This window comes from Camelus dromedarius, chromosome 3 (genome assembly GCF_036321535.1).
Source record: "Camelus dromedarius isolate mCamDro1 chromosome 3, mCamDro1.pat, whole genome shotgun sequence".
NCBI lineage: Eukaryota > Metazoa > Chordata > Mammalia > Artiodactyla > Camelidae > Camelus > Camelus dromedarius.
The window spans coordinates 103,591,417-103,617,262 of NC_087438.1; the positions used below are offsets into that span (position 1 = coordinate 103,591,417).

The following is a 25,846-nucleotide window of genomic DNA, read 5'->3' on the forward strand; positions in this document are numbered from 1 at the left end:
ATGAACATACAGAAATCAGTGGCATTTCTTTACATTAACAATGAAATATCAGAGAAGGAGAGTAAAGAAACAATCCCTTTTAAAATTGCATCCAAAAAAAATTAAATTCTTAGGAACAAATCTGACCAAGGAAGTGAAAGATTTATACGTAGAGAATGACAAAACACTGAGTAAGGAAATTAAAGATGACTTAAAGAAACAGAAAAGAAAAAAATAAAGATAGAAATGGAAAGATATCCCATGTTCTTGAATTGGAAGAATTAATATTGTTTAAATGGCCATACTACCCAAAGCAATCTACAGATTTAATGCCATCCCTATCAAATTACCTGGGACATTTTTCACAGAACTAGAATAAATAATCCAAAAATTTATATGGAATCACAAAAGACCCAGAATTGCCAAAGCATTACTGAAGAAAAAGAATGAAGCTGGAGGAATAACCCTCCCAGACTTCACACAATACTACAGAGCTACTGTAAACAAAACAGCATGGCATTGATACAAAAGAAGACATATGGATCAATGAAACAGAATAGAGATCCCAGAAATAAATCCACAAACTTTTGGTCAACTAATCTTCAACAAAGGAGACAAGAACATACAATGGAGTAAAATACAGTCTCTTCAGAAAATGGTGTTGGGAAAACTGGACAGCTGCATGTAAATCAATGAAGTTAGAACAGTCTCTCACACCATATACAAAAATAAACTCAAAATGGCTTAAAGACTTAAACATAAGACAAGGCACTATAAACCTCTTAGAAGAAAACATAGGCAAAACATTATCTGACATACATCTCAGCAATGTTCTCCTAGGGCAGTCTACCCAAACGATAGGAAAAAAAGCAAAAATAAACAAATGGGACCTAATTAAACTTAAAAAGCTTTTGCACAGCAAAGGAAACCATAAGCAAAACAAAAAAAAACCACCTATGGAATGGGAGAAAACATTTGCAAGTATATGACTGATAAAGGTTTAACTTCCGAAATATATAAACAGCTCATACAACTTAATAACAAAAAACAAACAACCCAATCCAAAAATGGGCAGAGGACCTACAACAAGCAATTCTCCAATGAAGACATACAACTGGACAATAGGCACATGAAAAAATGCTCAATATCACTAGTTATCAGAGAAATGCAAATCAAAACTACAATGAAGTATCACCTCACACCAATCAGAATGGCCATCATTCTAAAGTCCACAAACCATAAATGCTGGAGAGGGTGTGGAGAAAAGGGGACCCTCCTACACTGTTGGTGGGAATGTAGTTTCGGGCAGCCAGTATGGAAAACAGTATGGAGATTCCTCAAAAAACTAAAAACAGACTTACCATATGATCCAGCAATCCCACTCCTGAGTATATATCCAGAGGGAACCTTAATTCAAAAAGATACATGCACCCCAATGTTCATAGCAGCACTATTTACAATAGCCAAGACATGGAAGCAACCTACATGTCCATCGACAGTTGACTGGATAAAGAAGTTGTTTTATATTTATACAATGGAATACTACTCAGCCATAAAAAGAATAATATAATGCCATTTGCAGCAACATGGATGGACCTGGAGATTGTCATTCTAAGTGAAATAAGCCAGAAAGAGAAAGGAAAATACCATATGATATCACTTACATGTGGAATCTAAAAAAAAAAAGACAAACAAACTTATTTGCAAAACAGAAATAGACTCTCAGACACAGAGAACAAACTTGTGGTTACCAGCGGGGGAGGGAGGTGGGAGGGGATAAATTGGGAGTTAGAGATTTGCAGATACTAACATACATATGTGTGTGTGTATACGTATGTACATATATATATATGTATATACATGATAAACAACAAGTTCATGCTGTATAGTGCAGGGAAATATATTTGATTATCTTGTAATAACTTATGGTAAAAAAATATGAAAATGAATACATGTATGTTCATGTATGACTGAAGCATTATGCTGTACACCAAAAATTGACAAAACATTGTAAACTGACTGTACCTCAATAAAATATATATACATATATATATATAAAATCACCAGACCTTCCTTTGGGGGCCGGCTCTCAGATTCATTCCCACCTGGCACAGAAGGGAACCTGGCAGAAAGAGCCTCAAGGTGAGCAGAGGGAAGCAGGGCAGCATCCTGGACTTGGAATTGAGACTTTGGGCTGGTGGCTACCGGCTCCGTGAAGCTTTGCTTTACTTGTTCACCTTGAGGGCTCAAGGCTAGAGGTTCTGGTAGATCCTGACCCTTAAATAATTCTTCCCCATCATTTCCTATGCATTCTGTGGGGAGAACTAAACCCTGAGTCAACCAGAAGGTAGTTCTTTTAGTTTGCTCAGCTCTTTGGTCTCTTCATATAGCACAAAAAGTTTTGGGGAGATTGATCACTCACCAAAGGAGTCCTGGACCAAATTCTACATCTTAATCCTAGCTCTGCTACTGCTGAGCCCTGAAAACTTAGCCACAAACAGTTCTTCTATAAAACAGGGACTACTCTGCTAGCCTAAAGTGAGAAAACCAAATGGCTCTACAACATCCTCGTCCTTCTACTGCTACACGAGCATAGACAATCTCAGGACTGAGCCGGCTTAGAACACCTGCCAGGCTCAAGGAGAGGGTCCCATGCCTGGCTGCCCATCTGAATTACTGGTGGAGTTTCCTGTTACTGTTTTTAACGTGGATGCCTGGCTCTCCTATCAGTCCCACTGCACTGGCGTCTCAGGAGAGTCAAGTCGGGCAGGTGTGTTCTGCAAAATGACACTGGAGTTTCTGATCATGACAAATACCAAACAATTGGATACTTACTTCCTGCCAAATGCTAAGTCTTCCACAGCCTTATTTCACCTGATCCTCCCAACAACCTCATGAGAAGACTATTCCTATATTCCAGCTTTACAGAGAAGGTAAGTCACCTGAAGGTAGCACAGCTAGTTAGGGGTAGAACCTGGGCTAGAAGCCACGTAGTCTGACTCCAGAAAACAGGCTCTTCTCAATCACTAAGCCTCCAGGCTGACTTATTTTGTATCAAACCTTGTGAATCACTGATTCAGTGCTTTGGGTGTGACCCGGGGTGAAGAAACAGAGAAAGAAAAAACTGAGACGACCAATATTACAATAGGGTGAGTTCTTGAAATCCTCTCTTTTGGTACCATTTATGCAAGAATACCTACCTCATCTTTCAGCTCAGTGAGTGCTGCTTTTGCTTTATTAGAATGTCATCTGATAAAAACAAAACACCTTTTGCACAAAACAAAACCCTGGTGATAAAGAGCAGTGAGATTTACCGTTAGAGCAAGCTGGGTGCTCTCATGGAGTAGGTAGTGAAGTTGGCAGAGGGGGTGGTGGACTGTGGGAGTGGAAAAAGAATCCGGTGACATCCTCTCCAGTTATCACCATAGCTCATCAGAACCACAGAAGCACGCAAATGGAAATGCCAGCACTTCAAGATCCTCTCAAAACAGGTGACTTTCGGGCCAGCAGCTAACAGGACGGGCCGGTCTGCCTGAGCTTCTGGCGCCGCCCTTTTCCCACTCCCTGATACACCTTGTAGGGTGCGCGCCCTGCTGAACTCAAGTGTGAGACCCGGTCTATGTCGCCATGAATATTAAAACAGGCGAGATCCTAGAGGACAGCTAGTCCACCTATTCTTTTTTTTCTTTTTCTTTCTTTTTTTTTTTTTTTTTTAGGGAAATGCAGGTTCAGCACAGGAAGGAGACTTGAAATCTACAGTGTATTAGGCGCAGAATTCCGGGCACGACCCAGGTGTCCTCGCTCCCAGTCTAGGGCTCTTTATTTATACAGCCTCTTTAAAAATAAAACTTGACTTCCCCCTCCCCCCGCCCCCTCTGCTTTCCCTTGATGCGTTATTTTGTTGGGCATCACTGGGGGACAACCTGAACTCTCAGACCAAAAAAAAAAAAAAAAAACTACTAATGATATTTAGGAAAAACAAGGAGAGAAAAGAACTCTTTCTTGGCAAAGAAATAAATATACGTATCCGCATTCGGGTCCGCTTTGTATTAACAATGTCTGTCTCTTTAAAAAAGAAAAAGGATCCCGTCAGAAGTGCCTGGAAAGTTGGCACTTCGGCTAGCTCTAGGCTGCAGCAACTTAAAATGCTGCCGACAGACAAAGATTGCCCACGTAGAATTTACCAGAGCGTAAGCTCTTCACCACCGAGGTTAAAACTTTCTGAGGCTTAACTACAAATTTACAACCAGACACTAACCTTTTCCTGTCAGGTTCTGGCCGCTGGAGGGTTGCTGGTTTAAGACTATTCGAGGATAGAATAATTGATTTCAACTGCGTGTGCCCGGTTGCCGGGGGCACACAAGAACTGACGAACGAAGCTTCCAGAAGCTTGGGGTGAGGGGTGAGGCGCGCGGCGCGGCTGGGCGGGGCTTGACTTCTCTGTGGCCCTCCTCTCTCGCAGGGCACGCGCACGTCACGGACTTCAACGTCGCCACCACGCTGCCCGCGGACGTGCGCATCACCGCCGTGGCCGGCACCAAGCCGTACATGGGTAGGCGCCCCTCCCCCCAGCCCCCAGCCCCCACCCCGAGCCGCCGTCGTGACCGAGCGACCGAGCGCAGGGGTTTGCTTTTCATTGCTGTGGACACTGTGATAACGGGTCCGGTCATCTACAGGGACCTGCAGCTAGAAATAAGGCCCTCTCTGACTTTACCTGCGCAGCTTCTGGTTTCCCAGGTCTCACGTGAGCCTCGGGAATCGCCTTTTAGCCAAGCACCCAATCTGATCTTGACTCGGGAGGGCCCTGGGTTACATGTGAAAACACTATTCTATGAGTTATTTAGGACTCATCAGGAAGACTCCCTCCTTCCTGATGAAGAATATTAGTAATTAATTCAGTAAATACCTACTGCTTGCTTCTGTGTGCTCAGCACTGTTTCAGGTGCTGGTGATCTTACAGGGAGCAAAACAGACTGGGGCTCCAGCCTAAGGAGCTGACTTTCTAAATAAAACGAGTTTAACAAAACGGAATCAAACAGAGAGGATGCAGCAATAAGTAAGATGGTAATAAGTGACATTAGTATTATCATAACCGTGATTTACATAATACTGCATAATATGCACAGGGCTATATGAAGTTCGCAAAGTGCCTTCCAGTTACAATGTTGGTTTTAGATTTATCACAACAATCCTATGAATTCTCCTTTTTAAAGAAGAGGACCTGGACTTTGCTTGAAGATTTGAAACTTATCCAAAGGGTGACTGAAAGGTAGCATTAGGTGCCCAAATTCTCAAGTAGGTCTCACAATTAATTGTGTTAACAGTCACAAAGTAATACAAATCCTAAGTTCTGTTGTTGAAGGCGGCCAACTCTGAGTAGACATCATTGTAGCAGAACTAGCCCTACCTCCCATCCACCCCAGAGATATAAAGGGAGAAGCCTTGCCCTTTGGGGGCACCGGGTACCTCCCCCCCCCCCCCCCGCGGCTGTTCCTAAGGCAGGTAAGTCAGAGCTCAAGAGAATTCTCTGTCGAGTCTGGGCGTGGCTGTGAGGAGAGGCACCTGGGGTTCCATTCTTTCGTCACTTGGCTTGCTGACTGCTCCCTGGGCTCACAGAGCCGGAGTTGGCCACAGTGGGTTGGTAGTTCGGAGTCAGGTCTTGCTGGGGACCATGGCAGTAGCGGGCAGAGATCTGCAGCAGTGCGTGAGAGTGTGGGGGAGCTGGAGGGAGGCGGATTAGCCAGAGGGTGTGGTCCAGCTTCATAGCGGCCCTCCACTGCCTCGGGGTGTGCAGCCTGGAAGGGAGGGAGGGAGGCTCCCGTCAGCGTGACTTAATGGCGACACCACCAGTTCCAAGAGAATCCAGCTGTATCAGACTCTCTGGAGGTGACACCCGAACATAGGGTGGTTTGAAAGCTCTATACATATGCAGGCAGGGGTGAGAGCCTCGTCCACAGACCATGAACTTTGAGCTATCAGAAGCCACTAGAGAGAGATCATCCCGGGGACCAAGCAAGTTACCTGTGTTAGGATCCCTCTGCCTCTGCTATTCCCCTTCCACAATCTAAATCAAACAGTGCTCTCCCCGAGATGGAGGAGGAGGTGTGAGAGCCACTTCAGCTGTCCATCCCGACACCAAGGTGGCTGAATCCAGCCTGGCGGGGTGGGTAAGTTTTGACTCAGATCTGAGACTCATTTTAATATTCACAGGGCTGAATTTTAAAATATGTAAATGTTTTAATAAGCAAAAGGGATTCAACTGTATTAGGCAACAGAATGAGTTATTATTAAAGGACCCCTGTCCGTACCCATCAAAAACGGGCAGCTTAACACTGCATAGTTGTTAGCGGATGACAGAAAAGTCAAAACTGTTCAGGCTTCTTACCCTAATTAGTTGAGATGCTTTAAAGCAGGAGATGTTGCTGGTTAAACCGGTGGAATTAACTCTGGGGTGGAACAAATTGCTAGCTATGGCGTGCCATTTGCAGCCAAAGTATTTGAACTTGAAGTTAAGGATAAGAGCAATGCCGCTTCCTTTTAATATGTGGCTCTCTTCCTCATGGAACTAAAGAGAGAAAGGAAAAGAGAACCCCACCATGCCGGGCCACCTCACTTCCCCAGAGAAGATTTCTTTCTTATGAGCCTTATTTTATATGGTATTTGAACAACTGCAAATGTCCTGGCTTCCAATTATCAGTGGGAGGGAAAAGTCTCTTTTTTTACTTCAGAAATAATGGGCACAGATAATTCAGCCCATTTTTCTGCCTAAAACCCACGGTGCTCAGCTGATAAAAAGGAATCTCTGAGCCTGCTGGTCTGATGAGTTGATTCCCCAGGTTTCCTGGGTTTCCACATTAAGGGCTATTTTCTTGGAGCCAAATCAGAAAATGTGCATCTGGGCTTTCTAGGCCTGGTTTCCATGGTGAGAGGAGTAAAGGAAGACCATCTTTCTTTTCTCTCCCCAGTGATTTTAAATACAATATCTGTATAATTTAATTCTCCTCAAAATTGTCATTTCCAGCCTTTTCACAACATAGAGCTGGGAAATTGGAATCCAGTCAAGGTTCCCTGCACCTCTCCACCTTCACCCTTATAATTAACAATGACTAATATTTATTGAAAGCCTTCTAGGGACCAGACAACATGTTAAGTGTTTTATTTTCATTCACTGATTTATTTTTTCTCAATAAGCCTGCGAGGCACACTATAATTATCACCATTTTAGAACGAGGAAATAAGAAGCTAAGCAATTTGCCCAAGATTACATGGCTAATAATGGAAAAAGCCTAGATTTAAAGCAAGCTCTTTCTGGGTGGTGAGGGGGGGTATAGCTTAGTGGTAGAGCATGAGAGGTCCTGGGTTCAATCCCTAGTACCTCTATTAAAAAACTTAAATTAAAAAAAAAAAAAAAGCAAGCTCTTTCTGACTTTAGAACTCCCTGACAGAGAGAGAGAGATTTAAAAAAAAAAATTATTTGTGGTTCTTAAATGGTTGTAAGCTAATGTAGGCAGGCCAAGCTATTAGAAATGTTTCTTCTTTAATTAAACAAACATATAGCTGAGTGTCAACACTTATCTCTTTATCCAGAAGTTGTCCTTGCCTTTGATTTTTGGATGGGAGGCTCTCTAAGAGAGATCATGGATGGAAAGTCTGCTTTCTCTTCTTAAAGATTATGGACCCAATAACTTGGTAAAATCTAACAGACATTCCCAGCACCCATTTTATCGTGTTCCCGTAGAATATAATTAGCAATTAACCAGAAAGGAATAGAGATTCTAAAAAGAAAGAAAACTAGGATGAAGTATGGAACGAAGATCACAGGAACATCAACATCTTCTAATGTAAGATGCTGAGCACTTTATGCTGCAGTCCCTAGGCCCTGGCCAGGAGATGAACTGTCCACCAGCTCTTAAGCACCTGCCACCCAACAAGGAAGTTTTGCTTTTTTTAATTCATAATCTTCTACCTCCATGCTCTTTCCAAACACTCCAGTCCTTCCTTCTCCCTACCCCTGGTCTCTCTGAATATCATCCACATTGCTCAGAGCATAACCAATGAAAACATTCTTCTCCAAATTAGAAACCAAACCTAACAAATACATATACTAGGACAAATGTGTAAAATGCTCACTAAGTGAGGGAGAAAGTCATCTCTCTACTTGTAGATATTTATGGTTTCCTGGAAGAGCTTTATTCTATACACACAAAAACACATTTAAGTTTTTTAAAAGTCAGATTATACTGGATTTTGTTGTTGTTGTTGTTGTTTGGGGGGAGGTAATTAGGTTTATTTATTTATTTATTCTTAGAGGAGGTACTGGGGATTGAACCCAGGACCTCATGCATGCTAAGCACGCGCTCTACCACTTGAGCTATACCCTGCCTCCCACCTGTACTGTATTTTGGCAACCTAAATGTTCACTTTATAATGTAATAACAATAATAAGAATAGGCATTGGGGGGAGGGGATAGCTCAGTGGTAGAGTGTGTGCTTAGCATGCACGAGGTCCTGGGTTTAATCCCCAGTGTCTCCATTAAATAAATAAATAAGCCTAATTACCCCCCCCAAAAAGCCAAAAATAAAAATAATAATAGGCATCATATAGTAAGCATCTGCTGTCCCAAGCACTTTGCTAAGTTTTTAATAAATTTAATAAATTCAATAAATTCTCAGAGCAACCCTATGAAATAGGTTTTACTATTATTCTATTATTCATAGATTAAAAAACAAGCAGGCCTACAGGGAAAGTGACACGGTCACAATCACACAGCAAGCGACTGGTAGAGCACAAAGTTAAATCCAAATGTAAAACGTCTCAAGTCTGGAACATTGATGGTGAGGGTGATGACGATGGCTCGGCGCATAATGGCAACATTCACTGAGCTCTTCCTGTGGGCCAAGCACTGCTCTGAGTGCACGTGTTACATCGTTTAAGCTAAAGGCCGTTCTGCGAGGCACGTCAGAGTCTAATTCTCATCACTCTGCTGTACTGCCTCTCTGCCTCCTGTCAATTAGCGTGTCTTAGCCAGAACCCAAACCGCTTGTCTCTGACACCAGAGCCTGGGTCTTGACAATGGACACTACTTATTTTTCCAGGCCCACATATTTAACTATCATTTTGAATGATCACATGCTCCCAAGTTAGAGGGCTGCATCAAAATCTATTGAACCAATTCTTGATTGTTGAATGTCAGGTTGCTTCTCACTTTGAAATATAAATTTGGAATAAAAAATCCTGTTAGCAGAAATGTGCACTGCAACTTGTTTCCTGTGATAAATCCTCAGTGGTCAAAGGGAATGTATACATTGATGCATTTCCCTCCTGAAAGTTTGCAAGGATTTCTACTCATTTGGTCTGGAAGTGTCTGAGGATGTCCACTTCCTTGCATTCTCACCAGGGCTGCACTGTCAATATCTTAATCTTCCCAAAAAGACAAGTGAAGATGGTACCTCATTATGACATGAAATTGCATTTTTTCAGTTCTTTTGTAAATTGCCTGTTCCTGTTCTTTCCCCATTTTTCTATTGGGGTCTTCATACATTTTTCCTGTTTCTTATTGATTACATAAATAATTCTTGACCCTTAGATATAAAGGATATTAAATTCTAATGTAGCATATATGTTGTGCAAATATGATTTCCTACTTTTCAGTTGATGTTGTTCTTTTTTGGCATTTTTGACGTGAAGAACTATGTTCCTAACATCAAACCATTAGCCTTTTTACTTTACAGTTTCTATCTTTAATGCTACTCTTAGCAAGACCTTCTTACCTCCAGATTTTAGATATGTGACCTATATTCTTATTATTGTTATAGTTTAATTTTTCTTGATCCAACTATTAATATTATCTTGACTGAAGATATGTGGTAAGGATCTGATTTCATTTTTGTTACAGTATCAAACAATTATTTTGCAACCATGTGTCAAATAAGGTCCTTTACATGCTGATTTGAAATATGTTCTTCATAAACCAAGAATTTTTATGAACTAGTATCTATATTATGTGGCTTTCCAATCTTAATTTATTATAGCTTTGTAATAGTTTAAAGCATGGAATGCAAGTCCTTTAATACTTTTGAAGAAATCCTTTCTCATTCACACATTTTTATGGATGAAATTTAGAATCACTTTTGCAAATTCCAGGAATTATTTCCATTGTATTACATTTCTCTATTAGTTTTTGGACCCTTTTTTTTTTATGTCCTGACCAGAATCTACCGTCCAGTTGTTTTAAAATCTGAAAACCAAATGGTGGAAATCTAAATAGCTAAGAAACATATTAAAATGTGGGCAAGCTTATCAGCAATCAGGAGAATGCTAATTTAAACACAAGAGATCATTATGTCACTAGACTAGCAAGTCAAAAGGTTGGTTAATGCCAAGTAGGGATAAGGAGGTGGAGCAAAGCCAAATCCCACGCATTGCTGGTCACAGTGTTAATTGGTACAACCACCTCGGTAAATCACTGGGCATTATCTAGTATGTATGGACATGCACAGCCCATCCCCTGTGTTCCCCCTCCCAGAAATGTACCCTACAGAGGTGTGGGCTAGAGAGGTCTTACATGTGCAGAAATGTTCATGAGAGCGTGGTTCAAAATTCTCCAAACTGAAAATAACCTAAGTGGCTATTAACAATAGGGAAAGTAGGTAAATTACAGTGTATTCCTGTAACTTTGAATGTGAACCAACTATGTACAGTGAATTGGATAAATTTTATACACATGATGCTGAGCAAGAAAAGCAAGACACTAAAGAAAACAAGGAGTGAGATTTCACACACACACGCCCATGTTATATACATAAATACATGTACATATATGTTACATACACATCTGTTATATATACAGACATACATAGATGTTATATACACATACATACATAATATATATGTAACCTAGTTACTAAAACAGGCAAAACTAAAGTATTGCTTAGAAATGTATACATAGATAGTAAATCTATGTAGAAAGGCAAGGAGAAAATTACTAACATAAATTCAGGGTAGTGATTACTTCTGTGGTTGTCAGTAGGACAGGTCACTCACTGGTGGGGTCAAGATTCTATGTCGTGACCTATGTAAGGTTACGTGGCCAATTGCTTATAACTGCTTGCGAAATTCTTCTTTTATGTTTTATTTACTTTTCTGAATGTAGGTATAGAAATGCTTTCAAAACCAAACAAAATACTCAATGGTTTTTTTGAAGGCAACTCAGACCCTCTCCACTTCTATTTGTACCATCTGAGGAGCAAAGGGTCCTCCTGCAGGGTTGATGGAAGCCCTCAGCATCCCCCTGCTCTGGCTTTTCTGTTCTTTGGGAGCTCAAAGAATTGCCCATCTGTTACGCTTTTGTATGTTGCCACCATATTTTTTTCTTAATGTTCTTCAAAAATGTGCCTCACACACCATGAATATTTGTTGAGTGAATGAATACATATTCAAGCATCTTCATGCTGGAATACAGAGTAAGTAGAAGAGGATTATACTCATATAAACTCCAAGGATGGTCCAAGACGAGAATACACAGCTTTTATAGGGTAATGTTGATTCTGTTAGGTATCCTTTTAGCACTGTGTCTATTTATCTCTCAAAGTTCTCTGCAGCTTCTCTGAGCTATCTGTCATCTGTCCCCTGGGGAGACGATGTAAGATGACTTACTGTGAGATCCTGATAAGGGAAAGCAGAAGTAGAGTCCACTCCGTCCAGCCTGTGGGCGTACCATGGGGTCAGGGCCGTAACCTCCCAAATTGCATGGGGAGCTGTGACTTGCAGGAAGGGTGCAGTGATGCATGAAAGGTGAATTCACCAGGGAACGAAGCCTACTCAGTTCTGCTACAGCGGGCTTTGACAGCCAGGGTCAGTCCTAGGCATTGGGATGTCAACATTCTACCTCTCTAATTGGAAGTTGCCCACAGGATTTTGCTTAGAAATTGAGTGCTCTGGGCAGGGCAAACCTGTAGACAGGTGCCACAACACACCAATTTCCTTTGTCCAGAACCAGCACCTTACTGTCAGGGTCTTGGGTCAAGTGTGCAGCTTTTGGCTAGGTCAAATTCTCATTATTAAGGATGTTCGCCTTTCTAGAAGAATGCCTCATTTTTTGAGTTCTTTCTGGGGGCCAGGCAGCGTGTTGAGACGTTGGCATGCGTTTTCTCATTGAATTTCTCACCTCGGTAAAGATCACTTTCTTCTTATTCTGATTTTGCTGATGGAGATTCTCCAGCTCAGCCCACTGACTTATTTAAGGTCACAATAAGTGGTGAAGGCAGGTTTCAAACCCAGACAGCCTGGTGTCAGAGCTAAGGTTTGCAACCAGTGCTTGATTAATTGATTCAGTATTGTTCGTTCATTCGAGTCAGTTCAAAGACTAGGGTACAAGGTGTACAAGCGCCACTGCTCATGTGACACCTTCTCCCTGTGGGAGCTCCCGCTCCTCCGCTCCCCTCCCGCACCCCTCCTTGCAGGCTGCAAATGCTGCCCTCACTTCTTACTGATGACTCTGAGTTGGAAAGCCAGTGCCGTGTAGTTTGAGACAAATTCTGCACACCGTTCGCAGCAGTAACACAACTTAATATCCTTACCACAACCCTTCCCAATCAAGACAACCAATAACTCTTCTCAGCTTTCTTGCTTTCAGTGTCAGCCACCCCTTTGAGGCCTGATGGGATCCAGCTTTTTAACAGGGGCATGGTCTGAGTAAGAGAAGAATTTGCCCACGAAGGCCTGCGCCTGCCTGCGCCTGTGTGCTGGTCGATGAATGAGAGAGATTAAAAAACTGAGGAATTTGGGACTGCAGTGAGCAATCTAGCAATGGATGACAAACACTCATGAAAGTGTTTATACCCTTTACCTGGGTAGTTCACCTTTGGAGGAACATGTTGGGAAGATAGATTTGTTAATGTCTCCGGGAGTAAAACTGACCTAACCTTTCGGTGTTTTTCAGCACCTGAGATGTTCAGCTCCAGCAGAGAAGCGGGCTATTCCTTTGCTGTTGACTGGTGGTCACTGGGAGTGACGGCGTACGAGCTGCTCAGAGGCCGGGTACGGTAATTACACTTCTCTTTGGTTACTTTTCCTGCAAGTTCCATTTTTAGAATGAAAGAATTGATTTTTTTTTTTTTTTTTTGGCTAAAAATCAAGTAGTTTGCGAGGGGAAAACAACAATGCCCAGTGATGCTAGTAACCACCTTTGGGATTTCTGCACATATGAATTCACTCTCCTACATGTGGGACCAAACATGTGAGTTGATATTAAACTATGCAGATAAAATTAAATGAACAATAGGGATATTATTAACTCCCAGAGAGGGGAAATCAATACACCTCACTCCCCCATATCCTGTATAAATATATTTGTTTGTTTAAAGAAAATCATTTTGCAGTCACAGTACAGGACTCTACCTCGGACACACTTCCCCAAGGTGAGTGTGAATTATTAACACAACACAATTCATGCCCTGTCTTGTTGGATTCCTGTCTTTCATTTGGCTCTTGGGTTCTGGGTTCAGCGGCAAATAAGAGTAGTTTCCTTTTAAAAGAAACACTTCTTAAACTAAGAATTTTGGAAGGAAAGAAGAAGAAATTTGGGGGAAGAATTTTGGAAGGAAAAGATTTTTTTTTTCTCCCTCCCATATTATTGGACCTCATGGTGGTTCCCTGGGATTTGATGTAACTGACAATGTGTTAACTTTGTCAGATTCATTTTTCTTTTCTTCTTTTGCTTAGGAAAGGTAAAGAAAAGTTACTCTTAGGTTGCTGAACTTATACATGCATTCATCAATTCAGCATTATCAACTACCATGACTATGTTCTACTTAGATTCTCAGACCTTCTTCATCTCAGACCTGAAAGTTCGTGCCCTGTTACCAACCTCTTTGCATTTCCCCCACCTCCAACCCCCGGCAACCACTTTTCTATTCTCTGCTTCTTTCAGTTTGACTTTTTTAAGGTTCCATATAGAAGTGATACCATGCAGTATTTGTCTTCTCTGTCTGACTTACTTCACTTCACATATTGGCCTCAGGGTCCTTCATCTTGTTGCAAATGGCAGGATTTCCTTTTATGGCTGAATAATATTCTATTGTTCATATAAATTATATGTTACATGTTATATATAATATTCCATTATTCACTTACAATATATCCATATAATATTATGCATAAATGTACATGTCATATATAATATGTAAGCATGTACTATATAAGTATGTATGTATATATGTGTGTCTTCTTTACCCAGTCATCTGTTGATGGACATTTAGGTCGTTTCTGTGTCTTAGTTTCTGTAAATAGTGCTGCAGTGAACATGGAAGGGCACATTCTTTTTTGTAGACCACAGATCTAACTTTTCATGTTTAAAAAATGCTTTGCTCCCCAGTGCCTCACATATTCTCACACACACTCCTCAGATACCTTAGCTTGGCGTTCTTTGACTTTTAGAACCGGGTTCACTTTTCAGATTTTGCTTCAGTCTGAATGACCTTGACTCCTGACAAGCTCATTTCAGCCTCTCTGCACTTGCTTCTCTCTCAAGGCATCCCAAGGGGCTTCTCTCCTCTTATTCCTCTGCCCATAAAGATATTTCCAGATAAACCCTGGTCTTTTATTTTTTTTAAATCATTCTTTGAATAAGTTTGGAAATTGCTCCATTGAGTTTGAATAAAGTTAAGGATGTGTCTTAATTGTAGAGCTTTGCAGAAGCCTTCTGTCTAATGGATACTGATCATTTCTAAGGAAGAAACAGACTTTTAGATGCCCCCAAGTTTCTTTTGCAGGAAGGGCCTTTCTCAGACTCAAACCCTCCCTGTTCTTTATGGCTCTGGACAACATAGCACCTTCTCTAAAGAGACTTTCTCTGCTCTCTCTTGCTAAAGTGACCTGTATCCCTTCCAAATATTTATGTACTTTCACTCTCTTAAGACCTTTCCTTATTTAACATTATTGGGAAATATAGAAAAGCATGGAAATGAAGGTCAACATCAACCATATCCTCTAAAGCAAAGAAAATTTTCAATTAAGAAATTAAACCCCAGGGGAGGATATAGTTCAAGTGGTAGAGTGCATGCTTAGCATGTGTGAGGTCCTGGGTTCAATCCCCAGTACCTCCATTAAAAAAAAAATGATTAATAAGTAGACCTAGTTACCTCCCCCTGCAAATAAAAACAAACAAACCTGTGTTTAAAAAAAAAAAGAAATTAAACCCTCCTTTGATCTTCCAGTCTCATCATTCCAGAATGAACAGCTTGCTGTATTCACTTCTGAACCTTTTCTGTTTTATGAGAATAATCTATTTTCACATACACGCACATATATAGTATTATTGTTGTTGTTTCAGAAAAAAATAGACGTGTGCTCTACCTTTCTGTTGTGATTTTTTTTTTCACTTAAGATAAAATGTAGAACTTTCTACATCGAATACCTAAATCTATTTTATTTTTTAGGATTAAATCCATTTTGCAAATTTATTACCCTTGTAAATTCTTCCAGGTATATCAATTTTTAAGTTTTTCTCTCCTTTGTATTACTAGACTGTGCATTTATTAAAGGTGAAGCAAGTGTTTTATACAGTTGAGTATCAGCCACAGTATTTAACTTTAAATGGGTACCTAACAGATGCAGGTTGAAAGTATGGAGGAGCAAGTCACTGCAAATCAATTCTGACACATTCCAGCAACGACTCACCAGCGAGGCTGCACATAATTATGTTTCAAAATATAGCCAATCAGAAGAAATGAAATGCAGGTATTTAGTTACAACCATCAACACAACTAAACTACAGAAGAAGGGTGCTAAACAGTAATTGCCTCCAAATTTACAAATTGTTAATTTACAGAAAAATACATGCTTTCAAGGGAAATGTGCCTGGAACATCCCTGTGGTCTCTGAGCTTGGCTGTGGTCTTGATGAATGGGTCCCTTAGCCCTGACACTGCTGTCATCCCTCTTGTCCCAGCACTCATCGCCACTGTAAAGGCAAGGTCCACATCGTCTCTAGTTCTGTATTATCCATATTAGCTTCTGATAGGTACATGTTGTTTTGCACTAATTGTACACCTTTAGGTGCAACTCTTTTGCTTCTGTACCCCTGAAATAAGGCTGTTACCACAACACCTCACTTTGTCCTGGCTAACATTTTACTTTTTCCACCTTGTTTATTCTTTATATTCTCATTCTTCATGTATACACTGCCCTAGAATTATTTGATATATCCTGTCATTGCACACTATGGTTTTTCTTTATAGCATGTATTCCATGCGTGTGTGTGTCCGTGTGTCCATGTCCAGTCTCTGTAACTATTCACGGTCTCACTGAGTGAACTATAGGTGCTACCAGTGTAGAAGCCCCATCTCTCTTGTCTTCATTGCATCCTCAATGCCAAGCAGAGGTACTGGACCGTCGCAGGCATTCCATAAATATTCAGTAAATGAACAAATATACAGTTGTGGTTGTGGATGACTTAACATAGATTTTAAATTTTAGAACTAGAAAAATAAGTTATTGCACAGGACAAAGGCAATTTGACTGTTTTTTAGCAAGTTGACAGATGATGAGCATTTAAAATGTATATTAAATTCAGTCATATGGCCTTCTAAAGTAAATGAAAAAAAAACACAACATGCTGAAGCCATTTGCTTGTGGCATTCATTAGTTCATTTAGTGGTTTATCAAAGCATTTTGTGTTTTTAGATGTCTCAGAGGCAGGTTTAGAAACATCAGGGAATTAAAGAAGTAAATTTGAAAAAAAGAAAAAAAAATGTGTGCCCTCACCTGTAACCTCAGAAGCTTGAGTGTGCCAAACCGGCCCAAGCTCTTAATGGTAAACACGCAGTGAACCACACATGGTGACCCACGGCGCCCTTCAGCCAGCTAACAGTCAGTAACACTGCGGATGCTGACAGTGCACCTAGGACGCTGAGTTACGAGGGTTACTTCTCCTGTATCGTTACTGAGACAAATGAATTAACTATGGTCCTTCGTTCGGTCTTGAAGGAAGTAAATATATGGTGAGTGATTTTAGACCTTGCATAAAATAATGAAATTTGGCCAGTCTCCTTTTTCGGGAGTCAGCCTCTCGCACTTCCTGGTTCCCTGAGCAGCTGCTGCTGCCATACTATGTGCAGAGTTAAGCCTTCCTTCACATCAGCCTGACTCATGACTCATCTTGCTGTTCGCTATTTACATTTATATCCACCATCATTTTTACCCTTCTGTCAATAATGATAAAAATCTCTCCAGTATATTAGCCACTCTACTGAGAACTGTACATGTATGTGTCATTTAATTTTCCCAACAATCTCCTAAGGCAGTTTATTTTTACAGATGAAGTAGCTTCATCTTACAGATGGAGGAACTGAAACTCAAACTGAGTGATCCAGCATTCTAAGTGAAGAAATACCAGAAAGAAAAACATCATATGATATCACTCATATGTGGAATCTAAAAAGTGAAGACACTAATGAACTCATCTACAAAACAGAAACAGACCCACAGACATAGCAAACTTATGGTTACCTGGGGGAAAGGGAGTGGGAAGAGATAAATTGGGAGTTCAAGATTTTCAGATACTAACCACTATATATAAATTAGATAAACACCAAGTTTCTACTGTATAGCACAGGGAACTATATTCAATATCTTGTTAGTAACTTATAAAGAAAAATAATATATGTACATATATGTATGACTGAAACATTATGCTGTACATCAGAAACTGACACAACATTGTAAACTGACTATATTTCAATGAAAAAAGAAAAGAAAATGATAACAAACAAAAAACCAAATGGAGTGGCCCAGGTTAGCACTCAAAAGTCTTTTGCCTCCAGAGCTCAAACACTTAATTACATTATATCACCTTTTAATACTGATCTACAACAAGGGAAAAAATGTAACTCCTCCATTTCTTCCAATTTAGTTCATCGGTCCACAATCATTTATTAAGTATCTTGAAAGAACCAGGCTCTTGATAAATGCTCATATCCATGTTAACTGTCTTATTGTTGGTTAATCTAATATTAAAATTTTTTTCATTCAACAAACACGTAATGAGAGCTTACTAGGTGCTAGGTCCCGCAGGCATGTATGGAATAATCTGTGGCATTAAGTAGTTCACAGTTCACATACAGAGAGACAATTCCAACGCGAGTACTTAGAAAAACAGAAATTAACACAGGTAAAGGCTGCCCTCTAGTGGATGTCTGTGAAAACTATAACAAAGCCACCAGTTGTTTGTTTTTTGCTTTCTTTTCTCCAAAATTAAAAGAAGAACCTGGTTCTTTCAGAAATAAAAATACTTTTGCCTCATCATAAAAGTCTCCACCCTACTCCATAGAACTGGGAATTTATGGATTAGGTTTGAAGTTTTCTGGGTACCCTTCAATCCCGAACTTGGTAAAAAAAAAAAAGTGTATATGGTAAAACTCTGGATCTCTTTATAAACAACACTTAAATAACATTTTTAAAAACTTCCATTTACTGAGCATTAGTCCAATATTTTATGTGAGTACTTATATAAGCTACCCTACAAAACAGTTCCAAATTGGCATCTCAGGGTGGATTTAGCCCATAGGAATGCTTCCTTTGACACAGAGGAATTACCAACTTTTAAAATTCTGAGATTTCACAAGAAACTATAGATCTCTGGTACCCTATTTATAAAGTAGGAAGTCTGGAAACAGTGGACTGCATTTGCATATGGCAACACAAACACCACAATCAACTGAAAGGAATTTGAAAATATTGACAATCCATCAATACAAGCTCATAGATACTGAGAACAGATTGGTGGTTGCCAGAAACAGGGTGAGGGGTGGGATGGGAGGTGGTATGAATGGTTGAACTGTTTTTGTTTAAATAAATTGAATTGTTCTTTGAGAAAAAAATGAAAATGACATTGAGATTTTACTGGTTGAAAACCAGCTTGGAAACATTTGCAAAGCACAATTTTTTTCTTTTCCCCTATGAAAATGAAGCCTCCTATTTCGTTTCACTTCTTTTCCCCCTTAAGAGACCGTATCATATTCGCTCCAGCACTTCCAGCAAGGAAATTGCACACCTGTTTGAGACGGCTCTTGTGACTTACCCTTCTGCCTGGTCACAGGAAATGGTGTCACTTCTTAAAAAGGTAAGAAGGAAGATTGCAGGACAAAAGGAAGTGATTAAAATACAGACACGTGTGCTCTGGTTTGAGGTTAGAAGTTAAGGTGCAATATTGGAAGCCGTCATGATAATATACGTGTCCAGAGTGGGCTGTGCCGCTAACAGCTTTCAAACGCATGACTTCATTAAGGCAAGGCCCGTGTCCTCCTGTAAGTCCCAAAGACATCTCAAACTCCACTTGCCCAAAATGGAGTTCTTGAACTGTCTGTATTTCCTGGACTTTCTCCACTGTTCCCTCTTTCGGTGACTGACCTTTCCATCCACTCACTTACACGAGCCAGAGCCAGAAACCATTCCTCACCACCACGTTCATAGCTGACCTTTTAAATATCTTTTGACATTGTCACTTCTCTCCACCTCCACTGCTACTGTCCCAGTCCTCCTGCATTCAAGTCTTGCCTTATAACTGGTTTGCCCCTGCACACTTTTACACACTCCATAAACACAGGGATCTGTTCAAAGCAAAGTTCATTGTCTTTGTGTTGTTCTTAGAATACAGATCAAAATAATTTATATAGTATAAAAGTTCTAACTACCTGTCAAGTCTTATTTTGGACTTTTGTCCCCCCTTTGACTATAAATAAACTGTTTTGCCCTATCTTTCCTCTTCTCTTTCCCCTCCCCAACCCCAACTTCATTCATCAGTCTCTCACCACAGGGCCTTTGCACATGCTAGTCTCTCTGCCTCAAACAGTGCTCCCATTCCCCAGCTCTTCCAGCTCTTCCAACTCCCTCCCTTAGATCAGTACTATTCAGTGTGATTTACTGACTGGTCAGGTCCACAAACTACTTCCCAGAGCTCCATGGCCAGAAGAGGAATTGAGAGAAGCACAGAAAACTTCTGTAGAATTTGATGCTGCTGAGACCTCAAAGCACGTCTCCTTGAACAGGGTACAAGCCTATATAGGTTGATGTCAAACCCCAAAAACAAGTTGCACACAGTGTGGAGTTCCAGACTAGCTATGCACAGTAAGACCATGTATTATTTTCAGTGGGTTGGAAATCAAAACAAACAAAGAGAAATACCTAGCCCTTCTGCATAGTTTGAGAAACACAGTTTTAGATCTCAGCTCAAATATCACATCCCCGGAGAGCCTCCCTCTCTCGTTAGCCCATGTAGCGCAATCTTCATCGTATTTTTCAGTTTGAACTTCTGTATTGCACATGTGTGGTTCTTGGGCTAATGACCGTTGTTCTCTAAGCTGCGCAGGGGAGGGCCCACGTCTGACTTGTTCACCAAGGTATCCTCAGCATCCAGCCCAGAGCCTGACAGGTGGTAGCATTTGATATTTGAATTAACGAGGTCCAGCGTTTCCATCAAATTTTCAAGGTTCAGAATGATTAAGGACAATGGTAGCAAGAGCTCAGTCATGTGTATTGAATGATTATGTGAAAGAAAGAATAAGGAGCCCAAGAGGATGGGCGTGGCTTTTTTCTGAAGAGAGAAAATCTGCACAGGTTGTTGTCAGTCAAAGAAAAACACTTTGGGGGCTAAGGATTCAAAGCCTGTGTCCCTTGTCTGTGGGTCAAGTGTCCTGTTTTGGAATAGAGGTATTGCTGTTGGTGATATCAAGGCTAAAGAATAGGGGGTCATTTTCCATAAGCAAATTTTCCTTAGTTTCAACACAGCCCTCTTCCCCCAAGAGTATATACCCTGATGACCCACAGTTGTCACCCCCAAGCCCATTCTCAAGTGGAACTAGTATTTCCCATTTGAGTGATATATTCTATTGGTCTTGGCTCTGGGGTGGTTAAGGGAGAAAAAAAAATCTAATCCTAGTTCCTAAAACCCAGAACTAGAGCAATAACCTTAGTTACATCTTATCTGTGTCAACCCCAGTATATTTTGATTAGCTGTAAAAACAGCTACAATTTTTAGTGTGAAATGAATTTCATTTGTAAAAACCAATGCACATTTTCCACCTAATAACAACAGACCTCTTCATCACTTTATGGACATGGCCTCATTTAATCCTAGCCAAGCCTTATGAAATAGAGAACAGACCTGCCCATCATTAGTAAGTAGAGGAATCAGGAAACAAAGGCAGGTTTGACTCAGTAGAACAAGCTGTTTTCACTCGCCACGTTGCAAAACCCAACTTACGGTGCATTCTGACCACTTGTCATCTGTGTAACTTGTTTATGCAGCTGGGGAAGGAGAATGCTGCCTTATATCCTCCAATCCTACACTTGAAAATATGTGTAGGGAGTCTAAGATTTTTTTGTCCTCTAACTTTTGACCTTCCTCATGACCTTGTTGGTATTCCATCGGCAGCTTCTGGAACTGAATCCAGACCAACGGTTTTCTCACTTGTCTGACATTCAGAATTTCCCGTACATGAGTGATGTGAAGTGGGACGCAGTTTTGCAGAAGAGGCTCATTCCAGGATTTACTCCTAACGTAAGTCAACCCTAACAAATCCATAGTAGCTCGCATCCAACTCATATTACTCTGTGTGCAGATATACACGTGGTCTCGTTAGATAAGGACGCAGGTGTTGTAAGACAGCCCAGATTCCCATTTTACAGGTGAGAAAACTGAGGCACACACAGGGCAAACTGGCCACCAAACGTCACCCAGCTATCAAGCGGCCGAGCTGGGACGCTAGTGCAGGGCTGTGTCGGGAGTGCTGGCTCCTTAGACCTTTTGCGGCTTACTTTCACTGGACAGAAGCCCTAATTCTACAAATAGTCATTTCCAGAAATCTGCTAATTACAGAAAAAAAGTTTTCTCTGATTCCCAAGATGTAGAAATTGGTATCCGTGGAGTTCTGGGAGTATCCAAGGACTGGAAGCTGTTGGGATTGGGGTGAGGTATTTATTTCTACCATTCACCCCTCTACCTCTGGTAGGTCTATGCCAGGAACTATATTCACTATGACTAATAGCCAAAGGGAAGTAATTCCCACTGGAGGTACTTGGCCAAGAAACATTTGTGGCTTCCCGCAGCCCACTGGTAAAACCAGATCCAGAAGTTCCCTCCAAGGGGCCAAGTGAGACCTCTAGCTCCTCTCTCCCTACAGCCTGATTCCACGCGTTCCGTTGTAGGAAGACTGGCAGAATGATGAGCTCTTAGACAATTCAGTTTTCTGTTCTTAAGCCCAAGCCAGGAGTCTGCTGTGGGTGTGATCCTTCACGTGCCAAGAGCAGAGGGAGATGCTGTGACAGGTGGCGAGAAAGCAGCGGGGAGGAATTGGGGGTGAGCATGTGGCACAGTGGGGGGGGGTCTCACCTGGCCCCACTCTGCCATGAGCCATCCATCAGTGCGGCCTCGAGAGACCTTTTCCGTGTGATTCTGACTGACTTGTGAATCTGAATTATCTGGGGAGCTTATTAAACATGCAGTCTCCTGGCCCTGGCGTTCGGAAGCACTGATTCTGGAGGTCTGGTTGGGGAACTGGGAATTTGAGCAAACAACTCGGGAGATTCTGATCCACCGTTGAAGCCACTTGGAGAAACATGGCCCCAAAGTTCAAACTTTAGAAAAGTAATTATAACTTGATCTTCTTTCTAACTCACGAAGGGCTTCTTGAGAGTTCAGAAAAATAAACAGATTACAAAATCAAAGAACATGAAAAACAATGCTGGCAGTAAATTATCAAAAACTTCGAGTGGGAATCCCAGCTTGTTATTCTTGGACTGCCCCCGCAGGACTCAGGGTTAGTCTCCATACTCGGTCGAGTTTTATTTTTAGAAAGATGCAGGAATCTAAAGAGCGAGCCAACCTGTCTTCCTTGCAGAAAGGCAGGCTGAACTGCGACCCCACCTTTGAACTCGAAGAAATGATTTTGGAGTCCAAGCCTCTGCACAAGAAGAAGAAGCGCCTGGCCAAGAAGGAGAAGGAGATGCGGAAATGTGACTCCTCCCAGGTAAGCAGACCTCTCGGACTCAGGGTCCTGGGGCTCTTCACGGCTGCTGCATTTCATTGGGGGAGCTTCTGGTGGGAGGTCATCCCAGCACCTTGATTTTGCTGCTTTGGGAATCTGAGGAGGGGTTGGACACCCCCGCTTCTGAAAGGGCAGCTCTGTGGGCCTCCAGCAATATTGCAAGCCTGAACCTTCCCCCCCAGATCTCTGCCATTAACTTGATTCACTTGTTGTCCTCTCCTTTAAAATTTGCCGTCTCCTAGGAGAGATTCTAATTGGCCAAGCCTGGGCCAGGTGACCACCCCTAGAAGGGCGGCAGTGGGCAGGTCCCAGAGTACAGGCAGGGCTGTTTTGGGCCCCCGCCCATCAAGGAGTCACCGGGAGCAGCCAGCCCTAGAGGGAGTGTCTGGTCTTTGCCAGAAGCAAAATCTTGTGCTATCTATTCACAGAAATACGGAATTCTCAACGTGGTTGAGCACTACTGCTGGATCTCAGGCTGATACAAATTAATTTTGTAACTGGTGATATTATTCTCTATCAGTTAAAGATCTCAGATTTTAGTATAGTAACTCGCAGGGACTCAGCAGGATTTTATACATGTGGTTCTATGTATTATAATGATGGTGAAGGAATAAATATCCACTTGGCTGCTAACGGTCATCCATTAATCCACATTGTCATCCACCCACCTCCGTACCCACTCAACGAACATCATCTATCCCTCCCTCCCTCCATACATTTATTTAGGCTACTTTTATTGAATCCCTGTTATCTGCCGCATTGTGTGCTCAACGCTGAAAATAGATAAAGGTGCGATGTAATTCCTGCATTCAGTGACATCTCTGTTCTGGAAGAATGCATACTCTTGTGATGAAAATAGCTGTGCAAACAAATGTGAATCTTCACTGTCCCCAGTTTCTCTAGTCCTCAGGGGCCACTGTGCCCTTTAATGGTCAAGTAACCAATGTCCACATCCTGCTTGTCCACAGAACTGGCCTCTTGACAGATTCCCACCCATAAGTGTTTCCTAGGGCCCTCCGAGGAATGCTTAGCTGCGCCACAAACCCCTCTTGCCTGTTGTTTTTTACTTCAACCCTCTTCCTGCTAATGATCTGTTCTTCATACCATAACCAGCTGGCTTCTCCAGGCCCACGCCTCCGGAGAGCTTGCCTGTCCTCACTCCTCTACTAACAGGCCCCCACATGTAGAGACAGACACTGTCTGTATTGTAAGTTTTCTGAAGTGTTAGAGATGATAGCAATTTGTAACTTTTTGCCATGCCTACCGTGTTCCGCGTGGTCTGTCTGCCTCTCCCGGCACCATCCTTGTACTCGACCATTCTTGACTCACTCAGATCTCTCCAGCCACACTGGCCCTGCAGGTGTCCGACCCTCAAGCACTGCAAGTCTTGTCCTTCTTCAGGGCACTTGTTCTACTCTTTTCCTGAAAGGTTCTCCTCTTGGATTTTCAGTTAGGGGTTTCCTCCCTTCCTTAAATGCCACCGTAGCGAAGATGAGGTCCCCTCACCATCTTTCTCCTTCTCAGCCCTTATTTTTTATTCCTTTGCAACATTAACACGGTTTATAAATGTTTTATTTATATGTTTGTTTATGTTTCTTTTTCTGGCCCACTGAAGTGAACGCTTCTTGTGGATGAGGACCAGGTCCGTCTTACCCACATTGCCTTCATGGTACCCCAAGAGTGCCTCTAATACAGTAGAGGCTCAACAAGTCTTTGATCAATTCATTAAAAGAAGAAAAGTTTAAAACTAAACAGTGTCGACTGGTCAACTGGTCATTGCTGATCTTAGAATTACAAAATCAAGTTCCACCCATGGGACGTCTCCCTTTGGTCCTCCACCGTCCTAGTTCCAACCTGCATCCAGCCACCCGGTTTTGGGGCAAACTCCCTCCCCTGCTGGAAAAGGCCATGAGCCACTGACCCACAGTACAGAACCCCCAGAATTTTCTAATACTAAGCAAAAGAAAAAAAGCAGTTTCCTCTTCCTCCCAGGTCTCATATCAACTTCAGAATCACTCGCCAAGCAGCAGCTCTGCCCATGACATAGAGGTCTTTACATACTTAATCAGAGTTTACATCCTCTTAATCTTTTTGCTTGTTTCATCTTGTTTGTAACTTTTTTTTATCATGGTAAAATATGCATAACCATTTTTAAGTTGTTTCTTTCTTGATTCAGTGTTTGTTTGGTTGCTATAAACCTTTGATTGCTTTCCAGAGTTCTGACGATGTTGGCTGTGACAGTTTCTGCTTGAATTTGTCTGTTTCAGTTGAGGGGTGGGAGCCCAGAGCTGCCTATGCCACCATTTTACTCCAATTTCTCCTAATCTTAGAGCCTCAGTTTAAAAATAAAAGATTTTGCTTCAAAACAAAGAGTTAGTCTTCCCCCAAAGAAGCATCAGAAAGATGGTGAATCTCAAAACAGCACTTTCTCTCTACTCAAGGATTTTAAAATGTGAGGGTCAGTCTTAGCAAGTGATTATATTATTATCATGTTTATTCATTCATTTGAGTCTGGGGGCGTGGCCTGGGCAGCAGGATTTTTAAGCATTCTTCAGGTGTGCCACTCAGGTTACCACCCAAAGCTGTAGAATCCAGCATGTGATTAAATTGAGTAAAAGCTAAGGTTCTCCTTTCCCCTGTGTCTCGGTTTCCTCAGTTATAAAACGGAGTTAGTATTAGTACCTACTTCATAGACTGATCTGAGTCAATTAGAACATGTAACGTGTCTGCCAAAACTTAGCTGCTTTATGTTTTACTTTTCCACTCTACTTCCTCCTTTTCTTTAATGGCATGATTTCTGTACGGCAAACTACACGTATTTCAGA

At 41.5% G+C, this 25,846-nt stretch overlaps 1 protein-coding gene across 1 annotated transcript in view; it reads left to right on the forward strand.

The window, feature by feature from the left end:
* Window positions 1-25,846, forward strand: part of STK32A (serine/threonine kinase 32A) — a 115,903-nt gene that overhangs the window by 82,960 nt on the left and 7,097 nt on the right. Inside the window, exons 7-11 of the mRNA XM_031449290.2 lie at window positions 4,442-4,531; window positions 12,921-13,018; window positions 18,983-19,099; window positions 21,410-21,535; window positions 22,875-23,003. Of these exons, the coding sequence (XP_031305150.1) occupies window positions 4,442-4,531; window positions 12,921-13,018; window positions 18,983-19,099; window positions 21,410-21,535; window positions 22,875-23,003 (560 nt within the window). The remainder of the gene's footprint in view (window positions 1-4,441; window positions 4,532-12,920; window positions 13,019-18,982; window positions 19,100-21,409; window positions 21,536-22,874; window positions 23,004-25,846) is intronic.